General features: G+C 42.6%; 1 protein-coding gene across 2 annotated transcripts in view; it reads right to left on the bottom strand.

Annotated features, from left to right (window-relative positions):
* The window catches only part of LOC138473015 (uncharacterized), a 691,661-nt gene that overhangs the window by 427,690 nt on the left and 244,360 nt on the right, over positions 1-19,611 (bottom strand). For both annotated transcript variants that reach the window (XM_069611489.1, XM_069611490.1), the window contains exon 2: positions 1,990-2,123. In XM_069611489.1, the coding sequence (XP_069467590.1) occupies positions 1,990-2,123 (134 nt within the window). The remainder of the gene's footprint in view (positions 1-1,989; positions 2,124-19,611) is intronic.

Genomic DNA, 19,611 nt, shown 5'->3' with positions numbered 1-19,611 from the left:
GTAAGGGGCAGCTGAGGCATTGTGCACTGGGAGTGTGCTAGCAGAGGAAAAGGAATATTAGCAGTGTGGGTTTGCTAGGGTGGAGGACACCACAGATGGGGCGAACCTGTCCAATGACATTCACAGACCATGCCCATCTCCTGGTTCTCGCATTCTTGCAATCCTTAGACTTGGAATGGGTTGACGTTTAGTGCTACGGTTGTGTGCTAGGTGTGTGGTGACATGAATCATTACAGCCTGATAGATGATGCAGTCCACTTTGTACGAGAAACAGCCTGGATGGGGTCCCCTGGAGTTTGATTACAGGGGAGGTGTGTTGTAAATGATTCCAACATTTTGACATTGGACAATGCCCTGTGAAGCACAGTTTGTCACCAATATGTCGGTCTGTTTCACAACTGGGAAAATTTAATGTGTACAACCCTAGCGCAGAACATGTATCTCTCAGGTGTTTATTCATGTATTTGTTTTTTACATGTGTGAAATGTGCAGACCAGGGAGTATCACAGCGTTGTACATTACATAAGTGAGAGAGCAGATGATATAATGATCAGCCAAAACAAGCAGGCACACGCAAGCTGAGATTCATATTTGTGGAATAGCCAGGTTGTGACTGTTCTTTTTAAAATTTAGAGAGTAATTGTTTGTTTTTGATGTGAGTAGGCAGATTGTTCCACAGTTTGGGTGCCAACACGCAGAAGCTGCCCCCACCTGCTCTTTTGCACTTGAAATGGGGAGTGAACAGTGAGGTGTTTGAGTTGGATGGATCTCATTGCCCTGACTGGATCAAAGAGGGTGATGCAATTGTTAAGGGTTGTGAATTCCACTCAGACTTGGATTGGGATCTAGTGGGATTCCCATTTAGTAGCTGAGATGTGCTCAGACCTTTTAAGCCCGAGTGCCGACCGCAGAGCTTTGTTTTGGAGCAATTGCAATTTGGACAAGTTGGTGGATGAGGCGCCCATGAGGAGTACATTGCAGTGGTCAAGCTTCAACAGAATCAGCGCCCACTTAATTGTGGGGCAGTTGCTCAGGCAGAGGAATGGTCTACTCAGCAAGATCAGTCTTGCTGTGTAGGCCATGGATGAGACTAGGGCATTAATGTATCTGGTCATGGTGAGTTCTGCTTCAAGGTGGACCCAAGCATTTATTTGTTTCAGCACAGGGATAGAGGTACCCCGTCAATGCAGGACGAGTAGGAGGGATCCAGGTGTCTAAGTCAGTGTGGGGAGCCAATGAAAAGGAGCTCCATTTTTATTATCATTAAGGCATACATTATGTGCAGCCATCAAGTTTTGGATAGAGTTGTAGATGAAATTGATTTTGGTGATATTGGTGGTGTGAGCCACAGATTATCATGTGTCCTGACTTTGCTGTCCTTTGACTATACTGAGCCTGTATATGTATCATCACTTGTATTATGTCTACAAAGAGTGTAAACACAATAGGCCTTTCTATATTTCACAGGGTATTTTAATCAGTCTGGACAAGTACTTTGTTCGGTCTGTCTACAGAGTGTATTCTTATAAAGAACCATAAAGCGCGGAAATACCTTCTAATGTGCAAACTGCAATGATTATCAATGGATGTAAAAGTATGACCACCTTCTGCAAAAGAAATACAAGAATAAAAGTATGTCATCAAAGGATGCATACATTGAATCGGGAACACATTGCTGTTTGATGTGATGGCAGATGTATAGGACATTATTGTTTACAATTTACAGAATAGAAAATATAACAATAAGAGGCTCCTCATACAACATCAATGGGTATGGCCACTAGTAGCCAGTTCTTTGCTTTCATCAGACTCTTATCTGTACCCTGATAATGTTTTTGTTTATCAAACATAGATCTCTCTAAAGCCAATGTGGCATTGCACATCAGGCCTAGATCTGTTCTGGGGACAATGGTGCCCGCCTGGAAAGTTATTGGGACGTTTCTGTCATTATTTGGAATGGGCATACTGGTAAAGACCTTTAGCACATACCTTTAAATAGCGGCCATTTAGCGGTACCCAGTCTTCTCCATTCAAAAGATAGGGGGTTATTATCTCAGAATTCCCAGAGTGTTTTCTGTTCATCTGTTGCCTAGACAATTGCAGTGCGCCATGCAAGGTTCCTCCTACAGGAAAAAAGAACAATTACTTTGAACAGTTAAGAGATGTAAATGGATTCGTTTTACAATTCAGAGGATGTTCCAGAATACCTTGAAAATAACCGATTCTAAGTGATGCATTCTTAATTTAGCACAATTAAGGTACAGCATGTTGCACACTTAATTCTAGACAAAGGATTGTGCCCACCGCTTTTGAAATTTGGAGAAGAATGAATGTGTGTCTTATTACAAAACAATGTTAGGGCTGAACAGTACCTTGCAACTCTCTGTGTGGACAAGGTACTAGTGGGCATCAAAGCGCAATACAGCAAAGTCCAAATAGACTCATTTTCAAATACTTTACTAGTAGGGATCCAGGTATGGGACCAGCAAACAGCCCTATTCCTTACTGTCTCAATCGATCAATGGATGGATGAATGTATGTACACTGCTGACAAGAAAAGTCACACAATCTTTTGGCAAGCTCCTTGTGTAAAATTGTGTTTTCAGGCTTTCCAGAATCGGCTACCGTTCAAGCTCCACACATAATTTTGTATGCCTTATTGCCACAAAGTCAGTGGAATTTTGATAGATTTTTGAAGCGTGCGCAATACGCTGCCTCCCTAGCATAAGAGCATATTATGCATAATCAAATATGTCGGGTGGCCAGCATGGAGTTCCATTTTGATGAGGCTCACCGATAGGCAAATGACCAAGCTTGGACTGTTGCTAAATCGACTAGCTCTATTCGTGTTCTGAAGATTTTGGTAACTTGTACACAGGAGCTTCAATCCACCCAAATGCCAGTGTCAGCAAAAGTGACATCATGTACATTTTAACTAACAATGGTATCACACGTTCTTTCACCCTGATCTCCACGAAGTAATAACATTGAGTGGAATAAAAATACAAGAGTTACTCAGGGATGCAGCCGATGTTCTCCACTCAATTTTGAAGGTGAGGGTTGCCCACAACCTGGGTTTCCTTTTTTATGCCAATCTTTCTTTTGAGCCACAGGCCAGCGTCATTGTAGAGGGTGCCTATTACCATCTTGGCCATTTCCTCCACATATGCCTTTTCCTTGGCCCTGTTCTTACAGCTATCCTTATCCAGGCACTGACCCTTTCAAGACAATTATTGCAGTGTATAATGGGCCACACAATGAAAAGGGTTAATACCCTCCACGTTGTCCAGAACCATGTCAATAAGCCCATTTGAGACTAAGGAGATGTCAGCATGTCACACAATGTAGGAAACGTTCAGGCTGTGTCTCTATAGCACAGCAGATTAAGCTAAGGGTGCTCCAAAGTGTATGGCAGGTCTATACAGCTATCCATTCATTCTATGCAATGAATTGAGCAGAGCGCAATGTCCTGCTAGAGCCCCCGGTCTTCATCCAACAACATGCTTATACCTCTGAAATTGTGAACCCACAAAATGGGAGAAAAATACCTTGAGCCTGGGGGAGTTAGAGAATGTAACTCCCTACCGCCACAGCTGAGCCAGTTTCTTTTGTGTAAAATGAGTTTACAAAAGGTGAAAGCACATTATATGAAGTGGTTAGATCATGTTTTTCTAGGGTAATTGCGTACCTCTGGAGTTTCGTTCCTTCATTAATTTCTAAGCATGATGAAAGCAATAAAGCACTATTCTCTGGAGGAAAGAAATAGGCTAGAGAGAGCAAGCATATGACTCAGCAACCACAACCTGAGAAAACAATGTGAAACACAACTTCTGAAAACCAGGAGAACGGACATTGAAACTCTGCCTTTTGGTGAAGGAGTGTGCGAGAGAGAGAGAGAGAGGCGGATCACACATACTGATGCTTAAATCAAGATTCTTTAGCAACGAAAATAGGGTAAAAGGAAAAGTTATCTCAGTTCCCCTTTTGTATCCAGTCTCAGGGGATTCTCTTTAGAACAATATTAAAGTCCTTTGTCAATTGCTAGAATAAGGATGTCCTTTTTCTCTTTGTAGTCTTCTCAGGTGTCCTCCTCTCCTCTCAGTACGTCCAACAGAAAGTCAAATCGTCACAGTCGAAGTTGTCTATCTAAAAGGCAGAGGTGCAGAGTAACACTATCATCTTGCTTTCCTTTTATCCCTCCCGCCTCTACTCTTGTCCAATTGCTGTTGGTTTCCTTCTGACAGCCATATGGATCATGAGAACTATAGGTCCTGCCCCCTGTGTTTGTTAGTGCAGTCGGCGGCTGCCATGATGGCTCCCTACTCCTCTTCTCTGTGTTCCCCGGGGCCTTAAACATGATCTCTGGGAGACCGCCAGTTGGCACTGCGTGATGCATGTGTCTCGCCAGTAGCAGCATGGCTGGGTAATATGGTGCAAGAAAGGGAACTGCGCTGCGTGTGACGACACCATCAAAGTGACTGCCCGTGTGAAAACTTCTCAGTTGTAAAGTCAGACAGACCACCTTCCAACTCATTTCTTTCGTTGTTGTGCTTTACCATCGGTTTGTCTGCCTGTTTCATTGCGGACCTTGGGTAACGGGTTCTCACAAGGATAAAAGTCTGATCAAACAGTTTGGCATAGACATTGCATTATGGGAAGACAATGAATGCAGAAACAATAGAGAATACTGACTCAATGTAAACAAAAACAATTCATTTGAACAAACCATTTTGTTTTTCTGAGCCACCCTTTGAGAGAAAGGTTCAGTTAGAAAAAGAGCAAGAGAAAGGAAAGGATAGGAAGAGAGATAAAGGGAGAGATAGAGAAAAAGAGAGGTAGTGAGGGAGTGTGTGAGCAGTGCCGGTCTTGGTAGTGGCAGCGCCCCTAGAAGTTTAAGAAACATTTGGTGTCCTCCCTTCACGCCCCTGGTCAATGCCGGAGGGGCTAGCAATTATTTGTTGAATTCCCCCTTTCCGGCGCCTGAGCAGGGAGTTAATCACTGAACTAGGGTGCTCATGCTAATGTATGAGCACTCTATTCAAGTGAAAACCACCTTGCTCCCACGTCGGAGCATGGAGATAATTATCTCAATAGGGTGCTGAGGCTTTTACATCAGCACCCTATTGTTATTCACCGCGGGCGCATTGAATAATAGGGCACCTGCCGCGCCTTCTCTCACTACGCCAGCTCGGGGGAGCCCTTGAAAGACTCCCCCGAGCTGGTGTGGTGGGGGTCTAATGGCACCCTGGGGGCTAGTGGCACCCTAAGCGGTCACCCAGCCCTCCAGCCTGCCCTGCCCTAAGGACAGCCCTGCATTTGAGGAAGAAGAGGAGGGAGAGTGCGAAGGAAATGGAGAGTGATTGTGGTTTGGTGGTGTACAGCAATTGCTACAATTGTGAGAAATCATCCTTTAACATAACCTTATATTTTTGGTGCAGTTTTTTGGGAAGAATATAGTGAGTGGTTGTACTGGGTGTACTTTTGTAATGGACAATGGATATACTAGCTGTGAAGAGTTTCAATGAAACAAAATACAAGCTGTGAAGAATACATTTAAGAATTGTTTGGCAGAAAGAGACTACACTCCGTAGATGTACTAGGTGTGCCTAGATGAGAGAAAATACCGGTTGTGAAGATTTGTGAGGAGAAACAATATTAGATTCATGTTTGCAGGCTGGAGTGTAGATCGAGTGGTTATTAGTGAAGTTGACAATATTTTGTAATGCGACAAAAAATAGGTGGTGAGAAAGGGTCTTAGAATTGTTTGGAGACAAGATAGTACATAAGGGTGTCTCTGAGTGTGCAATACTGGTGACCATTCCGAGTGTCGACATGTCCGAAGCACCTGAAAATGCCACCTAGTGACGGAGGAATACAGCGATAGGGAGTTTTACATCATCCACCGTAGCTGCTGTGTGCATCAGTGATGTTTGAAGCTTGCTTGTAGTATCATTCGGCCATTACGCCTTTGGTTACACATGACCCTAGGATGCTATATAAATTAATTCATACTCAGAAATTGAAGCCAAAGAAGGAGGTGTATCCCATTATCTATGGGGCAGAACAGGGTCAGGAGTTGCAGATTGTAGCTATTGATGAGCCAGGCATAACAGCACAAAGCTTAGAAGAGCAGAATATGAGTATTTCCAGTCTACATCTGACGAGGTTTGTGGACAAGTCCAATATATGAAAGTATCGTCCAAGCAGTAGCTCCCATGCTCCTCCAGATCCATCAATGACCACATTGACACCCTCGATCAAGCCTTGGCCGATTTCCACAACCACTCTTGCTATGGGAACTGTCCCTTTCCCGTCAAACTCCCCCTCCTGAAGAAGGCTTCTGCCGATCCTTCCTCTCCGGCAAACTATTGCCCAATCTCTATCACTCCTTTCCTGGGCCAACTCTGGGAAAAGTTGGCCATCTCCAAGCTTAGTCTCCATACAAAATCTGTTGGTTGTCTCCATGATTATCAGCCTGGCTTTAGAGAAGCAGGAAAGCTGCTCTCCTGACACCTGTGAATTTCCACTCTAGCCTTCCTTCTGTCTTCATCCTCTTCAATATTTTCTCTGCTTTCAACATGGTCAACCATGCCCTCCTGAGTAGTCGTCTCTGTGACAACCTGGCCATCATGGATCAGGCCCTAGCCTTGTTGACTTCCTTCCTCTCCGATCGACCCTCTCCGGTCCAACTGAGGTCCTTTCTCTTAACCACCTCTCTCTCCACATGTGATGTTCTCCAGGGCTCTAACCTCTCATCCTGGCTCTTCAAACTTTACTTGGCACCTCTGGCACCTCTGGCCATCTCATCTCTACCTTCGCTCCTAACTTTCAGTGTTATGTGGATGACAATCAGCTCTCCGTCAGGCTCCTCTCCTCTCTTGCTCATTCTTGATTGTCTGTCCACGATTCAGGAATGGTGTGCCTCGAACAAACTCTGCCTTAACACCAGTAAAACTGAGATCCTTCTCATTGTTACCTCTGCTCTCGCTTTCCCTCTTTCACTCTGACTGCCCTCCTTCTTGGGCCCTCTATATGTGCCTTCCTTCGAGGCAAAATTCCTTGGTGTCATCTTCGACTCCACCTTCTCCTTCGCTCCTCACATCACTGACACCTCTAAGAAGTACCACTACCAACTGCACCTCCTCAGAGGTATTCTTCATTTTCTCACTTTCCCCCAGAGGTTCACTGCCTCCAGAGTCCTGATTCTCTCTAGGCTGGACTACTGCAACAGCCTCTTTCTAAATCTTCCTGCCTTTACTCTTCGCCCTCTGTAAATAATCCAGAACAGGACTGTGAGACGTGTCCTTGGCTTCAAGCCCACGGATCATATCTCTCCAGCCCCGGTATCTCTACACTGGCTCCCGGAGACTGCAAGGATCAAGTTCAAGACCCTCAGCATTGTCCACAAGGCTTTATGGGGCCAGGGACCACACTACATCCAACGCTCTCTTCCTAAGCACTTTCATTCTCAAGTGTTCTGCTCATCCACCTCAAACTCTGAGGGTCAGCTCCTTCTACAGGCTGAGAGTGAGGGGTAGATCTCTCTCCTCGGCTGGTGCCTCCCTCTGGAACAGCCTCCCTGCCTCTCTCAAACTTTAGCAGGACCACCTCAGGTTCCGGAAGTAACTGAAGACTTTGTTTAGCTTCTGCTTTCTCTCTCTCAGCTGCTGATGTTCTTGTCTGCTGCACTAACTGGTCACTTGGCCTCCATCTGAATCTTATGAGGATCAGACTCCTTCACAACCAGCAGCTCCATGCACTGCCTCCGGCCCTACCGCGCACTAGGGACTGTATCTGCAACCCTACACTCCCCTGCCTCCTTGCACTTAGTTAGAACCTGCCACCACGGCAGCAGTTATTTGAGCTATGCTTATTGCACTCTCCCGTTGCCTCCCTCGGCACTTCTCCCCTGTCCCCCTGCACTTGCACAATCTGAACGACACAAGGCCTCGTAAGATCATTTGTTTTGTCCTCCCTTTGTCTTCCTTGTCTTGGCGTGCCTAGAAACACTTGTGTACAGGCGTGTTATAAATTACTTATCATATCATATCTATCCCTCCACCACCATCCACACCCACGGATGAGTGAGAACAACAATGAATGATGGGTAAGCTGAAGGTTATGGACCCACTGAGTGCAGGCTGCAACACATGATCCTGGAAACCATTGACAAAGAACAAGGTCTTTCAGACAGAACGTAGGAGATCTGAAAGTGCTAAATGTAAGCAAATGGCAGTCGCACCACCAACACCACTACCACTTCCTTTTTGGCCAAATGAGAATAGTAGGACATGTATTCGGCTACTAGAAAAATCCACAGTGTGAAATTTCTACATACAGGACAAATGCCTCTTGCTACCTGTATTCTATGCCAGAATACTGTGTTCCTGGCAAATGCTAGGAACAAATCAGGTCCAAACCTTTGAGGTGCCATAGGATTCAGGACCATACCATGAACATCCCTCTTCCAGTTGTCAATCACCAGGCCACAGCTCATAACTGAACTGAGAAAACATTTCTGCTGTGCCATATCTCTAGCTACTGCAGTTGTTCCCCCTGCTAAACTAGAGCTGCAAACATGAGAATGTTTCTGGGACTCTGGACCCTGCTCATACCTCTCAACTCACACGCTTTTGGTGGCTGTCACCCGCCATGGAATTACTTCACTCACTCACCAAGCCTAAGCCTTCCATGCAATTCAATGGGCTCTCACCCACCAAAAAAAGGAATCGTTTGCTTTCACCCATCCTAGGGACAGGAAAGGTTGCAAAGTATGCCTGCTACATCAAGTTTGAGCACTTAACCAGTTCACCCAGCATTGAAGATAATATTTTTAGGTAGAGTGTCTTCCAAGATAATTACCATTATCACACAACTGCAACAATTTGCTATGGTGCATTTTAATGTCCGACTGCTATTATTTCAAAATTGCAGTAATCTGCCATGTCAATGACAAGATGGTAAATCAGCAGTACAAACAACGAGGGTGATGTACACACAGTCTTAACAGTCTACCTCGTGTTGTTCACATCCCCTTACATCCTCTTCTAAGTGTTGCATTGTTGGCTGCTTCTTTATTAAACCCAGTTAATATCAACATTGAATATAGTGGATTGATGTGTTTTCTATGTCTCCACTATTATAAATACACTTTTTGCTTTATTCCATTCAAGACATAATTATAAAGTAAGGGTCATGTTCCTAGCTGCCTGCATTTGGCAACCTGGGGATAAAAAAACTGCTAAATACAAGAACAGGTGGAATGTTATTCATCCTGCCTTCACAGAATAACAACCATTTTAAAGACATTTGCTTTCATGGTCCAATAATAGTATTTAGTGAAATACTAGCTGATATACTTGTTGTTGCCCGGGCTTTCATTCCTTTATATGTAACGGTAACTCTTCAACATTTGGTACAAATTGGTGAAACAGTGTGGAATTGTATAAGAAACAACGCTTCGCCAAGCCAGAAACCCCCAAACAAATATTGACTTATGCTGAAATCCAGGGAAAAGGGGGAGGGGGTGTCCAAATGGCATGCAGCCAGTAATGTTTGAAGGGTCCAAAGAGGTGACTGTGCAAAATATGTTATAGATTGGTGAAATGGTGAGGAAATGTATAGGGTACATATGCAAAAACACAAACCCACCCGCATATTTCCACTGAAATCTGGGTAAAGGAGTGGGGTGTCCAAATGTCATGTAGATAATAATGACTGTAGGGTCCTATCAGGTGACGGTGCACAATTTGGTGCAGATTGGTGAAACGGTGTTGTATTGTATAGGGAACATACGCAAAGCCACAGACCCACAAACCAACATTTTGACTTTTGCTGAAATCTGGGCTAAGAGGTGGGGTGTCCAGATGTCATGTAGCCAGTAATGTCTGGGGGGTCCCAACAGGTGACTGTGTAAAATTTGGTGCAGATTGGTGAAACATTGTGGAATTGTATAGGGAACATACTCAAAGCCGCAAACATACAAACTTTTGCTGAAATCCAGGGAAAGGGGTGGGGTGTCCACATCATCATGATGCACATGAGCACATGGTGAAGTGACACCGTCGGAAAAGTCTGCAATTATGTCAGACATTCACGAATGCTGAGGAACACAAAAACTGTGGAAAAAGTTGCAAAAAGCATATTGAAGTGTTAAAAATGATGGTAGAAGGTGGGGAATGGCAGAGTTTTAAGATGACACTTTCTAAATTGGAGAAAATTGTTGCTACATTCGGTTAAGTATAATATTAGTAAATTGTAGCAAATTACGGTGCATTGGTAAAAACCCATGAAATTCACTGAAAAAACGTTGTTAAAGGGACATTATGATTAAGTTGCACTAATAAAATCCCACAAAATTGAATGAAAAAACATTGTTAAGGGATGTTATGGTTAAGTTGCACTAAAAAAAGCTATGAAATTCAATGAAAAAACGATGTTAACGGAATGTTATGATTAGAAGTAAAACTGAAAAACTCCAGAAATGTGCCAGTTATGGTAAGCTAAGCAACCATAACTCGCCCCACCACCGTGCGCTATTAAGACAAACACCCAGTACATGAAAGGTGACATCACATATGTCATTGATGACATTACTGATAACATCACATATTAAAATAGTTTTCATGAACAGTCCCTACAAGGGGTAGTGTTTACAAACTACACATAGTGACATACATGCACAAATTTTACAGTTTCAAAGACACAAGTGTAGCAAGTATTGTCAGCGCAAATATAAAAACAAAGAGAAATTCTACACCAAATGCCACTTTGCTTTCCCTAGACCAGTTTCAACAACAGGACAAGTGAACAACTTCATGTCTTCAGTTAGACATAGTGTGAAAGGTAAATCACCTAAGAAGACATACTACATAAAAAGAACAGAAGGATCAAAGTACATCAATGATGACCATGCAATCATTGCCCTCCTATGGAATGCACATATAGATGTGCAATACATTGCAGACAATTCCACTGCAATTTCACGATATGTCACACCCTAGTTAACCAAAGCAGAAAAAACAGAGCTCAAAGACCTCTGGGACGACATATCATCTGACAAAACACTGTCACAGAAATTGTACAGCTTTGGCATAAAAATGCTCTCCCATAGAGAAAGTGGCTGCTACGAAGCCACAGACTGTTTAACCAGTTCTGCCTTGTATGGGAAATCTGAAAACATAGCATGGTTAAGCCTTGGTCCTGCTAAATCCAGAAAAAGAGTTCTCAATTCACATGAAGGCAAAGAAATGATCCCAAGAGCCAAGCCATTTTGAAAAACAATTTACCGGACACATACTACCTTACAAGAGTACCGCTTTGGAAACCATGTGTCTATACCATGTAGCTCAAAACTTCACACACAAAAATAATATTAAACCAGATGAGAGGAAAGGTAGATACAGAGTCAAAAACTGTGAAGGCAGCCTTGTGACACTTACCAAACGCAACATATTTAATAATATCAAATTGTCATTAAAAACTCCTCAACATAAAGCATTGTATTACATGGCCCTACTACAACTTTTTAAACCATGGAGAAAAGAAGCTTTATTAGATACCCATGTCTTCTATGAAGATTCTTTCAAAGCAAATGAAAGCACTATAACTTATATCAATTTTATGCAGTAAAAAACCATGTTAGACAATGAACAGCAACAAGAAGAAGAACTCCAGGCACAACTAAATATACACACTCCTGACAGCAGTCAACCCTCTCTAACAGAAAGCCAAGAACCACTTAGACAGCCACTCATAGCAAATGAGGCAGAATTAGCCATGACCGAAATAGGAAACACCGTGTGTCAGTATGAAGGGTCTACAGAAGATTTAGCTATACTCAAATCACAATTAACCTATGAACAGTGTAGCATTTTCCTAGAAATAACTAAACAAATTGAACATGGTATGCAGCACGAAACTAAAACTTGCACCTATCAAGAGTACAAACCTATACTGCTATATGTGAGTGGTCAAGCTAGTTCAGGAAAATCTTAATAAAAATCATCTGCAAGTTCTTCCAACAATTGACAAACAACAAACTGTCAGCTGTTGTAACTGCCCCCACAGGTTTAGCTGCCTACAACATAGGCGGTGTCACTTTACACCGATTGCTACTCCTTCCCGTAGGACACCAAAACAAATTACACTACTACAAAATTTCACCAGAAGCTGCAATGGAACTACGCAGAGTTTTAAAACAAATGAAAATCCTCCTAATAGATGAGGTGAACATGGTCTCCTACCTTTTGTTGACTTTGATTCACCTCAGATTACAAGAGGTCCTCAAAACAGACTACCAAGAACTCTTTGGAAGAAAGCGCATTATTGGTTTTGGAGATCTTCTTCAATTAACACCAGTTAAAGGTGAACCTATTTTTAAAACCTTTGGGAACAAACTATGCCGCAAAACTCTTGAAAGCATAGGAAATGTCAATATTTGGCAACATCTCCAATACAAAGAATTAACTGAAAACGTGTGTCAGTCTGCAGATGTCACCTACGCCAACATTTTAAAAAGTTTTAGAGTTGGTGTAGTATCTAAAGAAGCACAATGTATATTAAATACCAGGCACATCCGTGCACTCTACGGGCATAACTCATGTGCTACTGATGTCATGGAACAATTAGCATAATTTAATGAAACAATGTTGAAGAAAGAAATGCAACCAGTTCAAATTTACTCCACAGACAAACTGGACGTGCACGGTATGACACTACCCATGTGTGAACAAGCCACAGCACAACTAAATACCTTAGAAAACTCTATCTCTAACACAGCTGGTTTGGAGAAAATATTAAAATTGCCTTTAAACTGTAGAGTAATGCTCAAACGTAACCTTGACGTGGAGTAAGGACTAGTTGATGGAGCACTTGGTACAGTTGTTGGCTTTCAAATATACCCATGTGACAACACATTCAGTTTGTCAATATTAACTTTGAAAAACTGTCAGAAGTTAAAAGGATAGGACGCTCAACAGCCTGATTCCTTCTTTTCAAAGACATGTATGTACGCAGATACTTATGTTCTCTATCTCTAGCATATGCAGTCATCATTCATAAATCACAAGGTCTTACCCTAGATCAAGCATCGATAGATATTGGCAGCACAGTGTTTAAAGAAGGCATGAGCTATGTAGCACTGTCAAGCCTATGTACACTTGAAGGACTATTTCTAGTCAACTTTATGCAAATAAAGTAAACACTGATATTCCTTGCATTGTAGAATACAATAGACTATGTGCACTCTACGCTCCCCATCTCAAAACCTACCCTGTTCCTCAAAAAGCAAAAGTTTGTAAAAGAAAACTAGCTCACACTCAAATTCTACAGGATCTCGTAACACTACCTCCAAAGAAAGGAAAATAAGCTAATACTTCATCAATGACCACAATCAAAGAAGGATCTACTGCACAAACATAAGAAACTACCACTTCAAAGAAACAATGTGCACTTCCATCAAGTGACTTAGACACAGAACTGTCTGGTCCATTCAAATTTTCCAATACAACTGGTGTAAACTGCTATGCAAATGTAGCAATCAATATTCTATTCCAATTGCCACCAATTGTTGAAAACATTTACTTAAACGGGACAGACCAATTATGTTTGCAAATGTTAGTCCTTCACAGAAATGCAACCAACATTCCTGACAACACTTACAGTGTATTTGTAATAAGGCAGGAATTGGACTACTGTGCTGGAATGGTCAAATTCACTATAAACACACAAGAAGATCCACAAGAATGTCCAATGTACTTACTACAAGTACTGGAAAACAAAAACATACCTATAAATCAAATCTTCCAGATTTCATAAATGTGGAAACATACATGCACTCTCTGCGGCCATGTGGCACAGGAGCAAGTCCCTAATGAACGCTTCATGTATGTATCATACCTAACTGTGAATCCATTTCACTTCAGCAGCTTGTACAAAATGCAAACCATGGCAGATTATGTACTACTTGCAACTCCAATAATCGTTCCACCTTACAAATACAGTCACATAGTGAATACGTAATAGTAATGCTTTTGTGTTACACTGCAGATGGTACCAAAAACAACTGCAAGCTGACTGGATTAACACATAGACGCGTATCACTTGGCAAGAAAATCTTCACAACATTAGGCAGGAGCCACAACCAATGCAGGTCACAACACTGCATACATAAAAAAGAAATGTGGATGGGTCAAATGTTATTATACTTCCATTACTCTCAAACAGAGATTACCAGCAAATCTTGTAAACGCTTACTTAATATTTTTAAAACCAAAATGTATTCACTAATCTTAGTATGAAAATCTATAAAATGTCTTCAATAACCTTTAAATCCATAAACTAATAGAATAAGGAAACAGCTATCTAACAGTTAAAAACTATAAGCAGTTAGAATACAAAACTGCAATATATATTTTCCTAAGGAAACCCTGCAACACTTATTACGTATGTAAAATACCCTCAACAAATTAAAATCTATCAACAGTTAGAATACGCCAACAGATATCTAACTGCCCCAAAATTCCGCAACAACCAAACAGATAAAAGAATACTGCTAAAATGCAACAAGAAATAAACAATTAGAATACACCAACTGGTATCTAACTGCAACAACAGTACCACTACTTCCAAACCAAAAACCATAGACCTATTTAATTCCTCCTACTGAAATGAACCACCAAAAATGATTGTACCATATCGTAGAAAGTTTTTTTTTAATCCTGCATGATTTTTTTCTTCCCACAGACCAAGATTATATGAACAAACACAGGAACTGAGCAAATTGCACAGTACACTGGTTTGAAGCATACTACTTGTAAAGTACTAACTATGAGGGTTGACAATGTACAGAAATGTCTGCATTGCAATGCAATAACTCATTACAAACTACCTACACTACTATGTGATCTTTTCTTTTTTCATAGAGAATGAAAAAACAATGTCTGATCCATTTTCCCATGCCATGCAAAAAACTGAATTCACCCTCAACAAAGCAAACAGTAAGTAGACAATGATTGCAGTCACAACCACCGCAACATAACACACCCATGCAAGGAAACACCCGACCACTGACCACAACCCAAATTGTTTACTTGCATGGATGTGTTATGCTGCAGTGGTTGTGACCAGGACCTAGCGTCTTGGGTGCATGGGCTGGCCAAAAAACCTGCATACAGCCTCAACAAAGCAAACAGTAAGTATACAATGATTTGAGTCACAAACACTGCAACATAAGACACCCATGCAAGCAAACACCTGCCCACTAACCACAACCCAAAAACAAACATAACACAACCACCTCAAGACCTATCTACTTCAATTAAGATCCTAAAACAATCATTACAGCCAATGCACAAACTCTTCAATACATACCCTATTCACCCAATACTCTACTAACTACCCAAAATCAATACATCAAGCATAGTAAAATGTCCAGTAGTCTGGCCAGTGTTTAGTATGTCCGTGGACAACCACGGTGACCGCAGACACCACAATCACATCACAGCCTTTTTCCACCTAAACAAATACAGCAATTGACCCATCTCCGACTTCCCCACCCTCTCCAGACACTTTCACTCCAACACACTCCCCAAAATTAGATTTCTGCTGTGTTCCATGCCACGCTGTGCGCGGATAACCGCAGATTCAACATGGCGGGCGCATCAGAGAAATGTGATGCACCTCACGCTTCACTCCAACCAATCAGCAAACACGTTGCTTGTACACGGACATGGTGCCGACCCACTAGCCAATCGTTGTCCTGTTTGTGGAGTGAACAGGGAATTGTGTCAGCGGAGCGGACCCAGATATCAAACATTTTTTTGGACCTCCTTTTTAGTCATTTAAAAAAATAATGACTTGACGGATTTTCACCAATTTATAAAAGCATGCTTTCGGGACCAAACCACCGCTCCTGCAACAAATCTGGTGAAAATGCGTCCAACGGTTTCGCCTGTGGGTGTGAGCAAAGTTTTTCTCCATTCATTCTATGGGAACTTTTTGGGACCCCCCTATAACTTTGCCCTCCCCTTGACGAAACATCACCAAACTTTGCAATACTATTCAGAGCGGGCCATATTCTTTTTATGCAAAGAGTGGTGAGGAATCGTCCAGGGGGAGCAAAGTTATAAACCGCTCAAAAAGTGTTCTTTCTATGGGTTTAGCAACTGGGCCACCCGCTCCTACACATCCACTTTTTCTAAAAATAGATGGCTTAATCATGGGTCACCTATCTCAAGTAATATATTTCTTGGTAAATTGGGGTATTTTGGGGACTGGATCCCTGCCCTGCAGAAGTAAAGTGGGATGGTTGGTGGGGAGTATGGGAAAGGGGGCTTTGTGAACAAGAGGCCTGCAGAAGCCCGAACCCCAACATCTACACTCTGCCCTCCCCCTCCACTATCACCTACCCAAGGATGAGTGGGTCCGAATGGAGGAAGACGACTGGTTTTAGGGGTCTTCTGTAGCAGGAGCGATTTGCTGTCTGCTCGCAGATCAAGGGGTGGTAAACAAAATTCCTGCAGCAGCACCCCTAACTTCCACACTCACTCTCCACTCCCACTCATCCAATCAAGGGTGAGTAGAGTGGGTGGAAAGGGAGAGAGGGTGTGAGTGTTAGGGGTCTGTAGTGGGAGCTGAATGCCCCCATTAGTGAGATGGGTTGGGGGGAGCAGGCAGGGAAAGAAGTGTACCACAAAAGTAGTGGAGTTGTGACTCCGGCGGGAAACAGGGTCGGAAGGAAGGAGCAATGTGTAACACATTTTTCAAGGGTGGCAGTCTTGCTGGTTGACTGTTTAGCTGTAACTGAGATCCCATGGTAAAGTGGTGAAGTGTGCTTTAACTTCATAAAGAACAGTTCCGGAATTGTGAAAGTGGTTGCAAAAAGTAGTGGAGCTGTTAACTGTTAAAAATACAAGCAGTGGAACACTGCTCCCGAGTATTCCCGCTCACTTCAACCACTGCGAGCAGGACAGAGCACTTACCGAGTTAGACGAAGGAAACCATCAGGAATTAATACAGCCTGGACGATGTGTGTTCCCAACAGAAGAAAACACGAGCACCATCCGGTCTGTATATCTTTCCTCTTCCGGGCACCCTTTGACAACTCCTGCTGAGGCTCAGACTCATCGCGATGAGCATGTGTGGTAGCAGGGGCCACGTTGGATTGGGCTGATTTGTAAACAGCAGTAGCCCATTTTTTTAAAAATCCTTTTTTAAGCTTTTTCAGACTGTGGGTGTGCATCCCCTGAACATTAAGCTGCACCCCCCTGGGGCTGCATAGAACAATTTTAATAATGCTGGCTAATAACTCCACACCAACAGTTTACTGCATGCACTTAGCCTTTACTCCTAACCCCAAGCTGCTTGCTGCTCATCACCAACCTCTGCCCCTTTATCTTTGCCCCTTACACATAACCTAATCATTTTGTCTCTAACCTTAAACTATTCAGCCCTAATATGCCTAACCAATTCCACTAATATCTGACGCTTTACACTTTGTCCCTTACTCTCCATTGTCCCCCAATGCTTAACTCCTTAATCACATCTTTAACCGTGACCACTTACCCTTTCTCATAGATGATAAACCTTTACCCCATCCCATCATCTAAACCTGTAACTCCTAAACAATAAACCTATTACTCTAACCCGATGTCCGTCAAGAGAACAAATTAGTTGATCCATGTAACACTCCACCTGTGCCAACCATAAACTGATGGGCAAACACGCAAATTACTTACCTGCCGCCATAAGAGAGGAAAAGGAAGGAATGGCCACTGCACAGTACCGGCCAGCTAGTGAAACATACAGCACTTAAAAAAACGTCAATGTGTACCCACCAAAAGGACACTGTCAGCATGATACCAAGAGGGGGGGTTAGGAGCACTCCCATAGATGTGGACTACCATGCTGGCAGTGCATTAGGACTGATCTCCTCCCAGAGAAGCCCCTTTTCTTACTTTTAACTTTTACACACATGTCCTCCCTATACTAATCACTACCTTACTTTGGTAGATGCAAGGTTCGGCATAACCTATCCCAAACCGCGAGGAAGGAGGCAGACCTGTTAGAATGGGCACCCATAAAGAATAACAGATAGTTGAAACACAACCCCGATGGGCTTCAGGGAGGAGGGGGCTGGGAAAAGGGGGTGGACCCTGATTCCATCATAGGAACAATTACAGGGAAGCAAGCAGACAAGCTCCAAGCAAGAGGACAAGGGGGAATTTTGTGTGCGATCTTCTATTGGGTTTTACAGACTGATCAAATGGGGGAAGAACTAGTGGACCAATATGCTAAGGCATATTGAAGAGACAGACCCACAGAGAGAAACCAGGCCATGACATTGAACTGGAGAAGAGCGAAAATCTGATATTCCCAGAGCCATGAATAGAAAAACATAGGAGTAAATGCTGGAATTGTCCCTGTACAAATATACAAAGATTTGTAAAGTAAAGTTTTCTTTCAATATTGCTTCCACAGCCTCACAAGTGACGGCAGCGGTGGGATTACAAGAATGCCATGGAAGCGTTTTGTAAAGTACTCATCAAATGTCAGCCACAGTTACAACAGACCTTCCAGCTACAAGTAGAACAAGTCAAGGCCAACACGCAAACATTCCACCAGACCCCCCAACAGGCGCAAGGAGTATAACAAAATTGCAATCTTTTCAACCTGGAGATACAGTGATTGCATTATTGCCTATGCCAAAGAACAAGCGGCCCTAGCGCTAATGCTAGGACTAGAGCAAACCTTTACTTGGTGCATTGAAAGAATAGTTTTTTTTTCCCCCAAGGGCAAATTTTGCCCTAGTGCTACTACTTTGAAAATGAGTGCACTTGCATTAGAGACTGGTTCTGTGATCTGGCCCCAGAATTCTAAAACAATGAATGGTTTTTAAAATGAATTCTCAGCAAAGACTCTGAACACGTCTTTCTGTACTCAATCTGCCCCTTCCCGGTATTCTTTGGAGCGAATGATAGACATTCCCCACCCTAAAGAAAGTGCACTTTCTATACATTATTTATAAAGATGACATGACTTCAACAGGCAGGTCACCCCAGAATTAAATTATCCTTCTACCAATAGAAACTACTCTCAACAAAAAAGGTCTACTGAATCCATGCTTAAAAAACGTGCCTGATCCCCTTGCATTCCAAAACCCGAAAAAAATAAATAAAAAAAACTGGTTACCTTACCTCCAGCATTAACAAGCACCAACTTGTCGCACCCTTTTTCAGAACCTTTGATTGGCTCTTTGTGCAAGTGCACATCAACTTCAACATCCTCTGCATCATCTTCAAATGCATTTCAGGTCTTGAAGTCAGACGATGGGGTAGCTTTTCCAAAGCTCTATGTATTGTATTGTATTTATTTGGTTTATATAGCGCTTTACACTAAAGCGCTGCACATTAACAACAACATGATACATTAACATAACAAACTAACAGTAACTGAAGAAGCAAAATTACAATTTTGAATCAGCCAACAAAACAGTATTTAGAGCAATTAGACCGAGGGAAGGGGAAGGAAGTGGAGTAGAGCTGGGAGGAAGAGGGAGGAAGGAGGAGGGAAAACACTTACACCTGGTGACCAGATTTGGACCCTTTTTCC

This window comes from Ambystoma mexicanum, chromosome 8 (genome assembly GCF_040938575.1).
Source record: "Ambystoma mexicanum isolate Mex_15411 chromosome 8, UKY_AmexF1_1, whole genome shotgun sequence".
Classification (NCBI taxonomy): Eukaryota; Metazoa; Chordata; class Amphibia; order Caudata; family Ambystomatidae; genus Ambystoma; species Ambystoma mexicanum.
The sequence above is the reverse complement of the archived record's forward strand: the minus strand, read 5'-3'. Positions and strand labels throughout refer to the sequence as shown.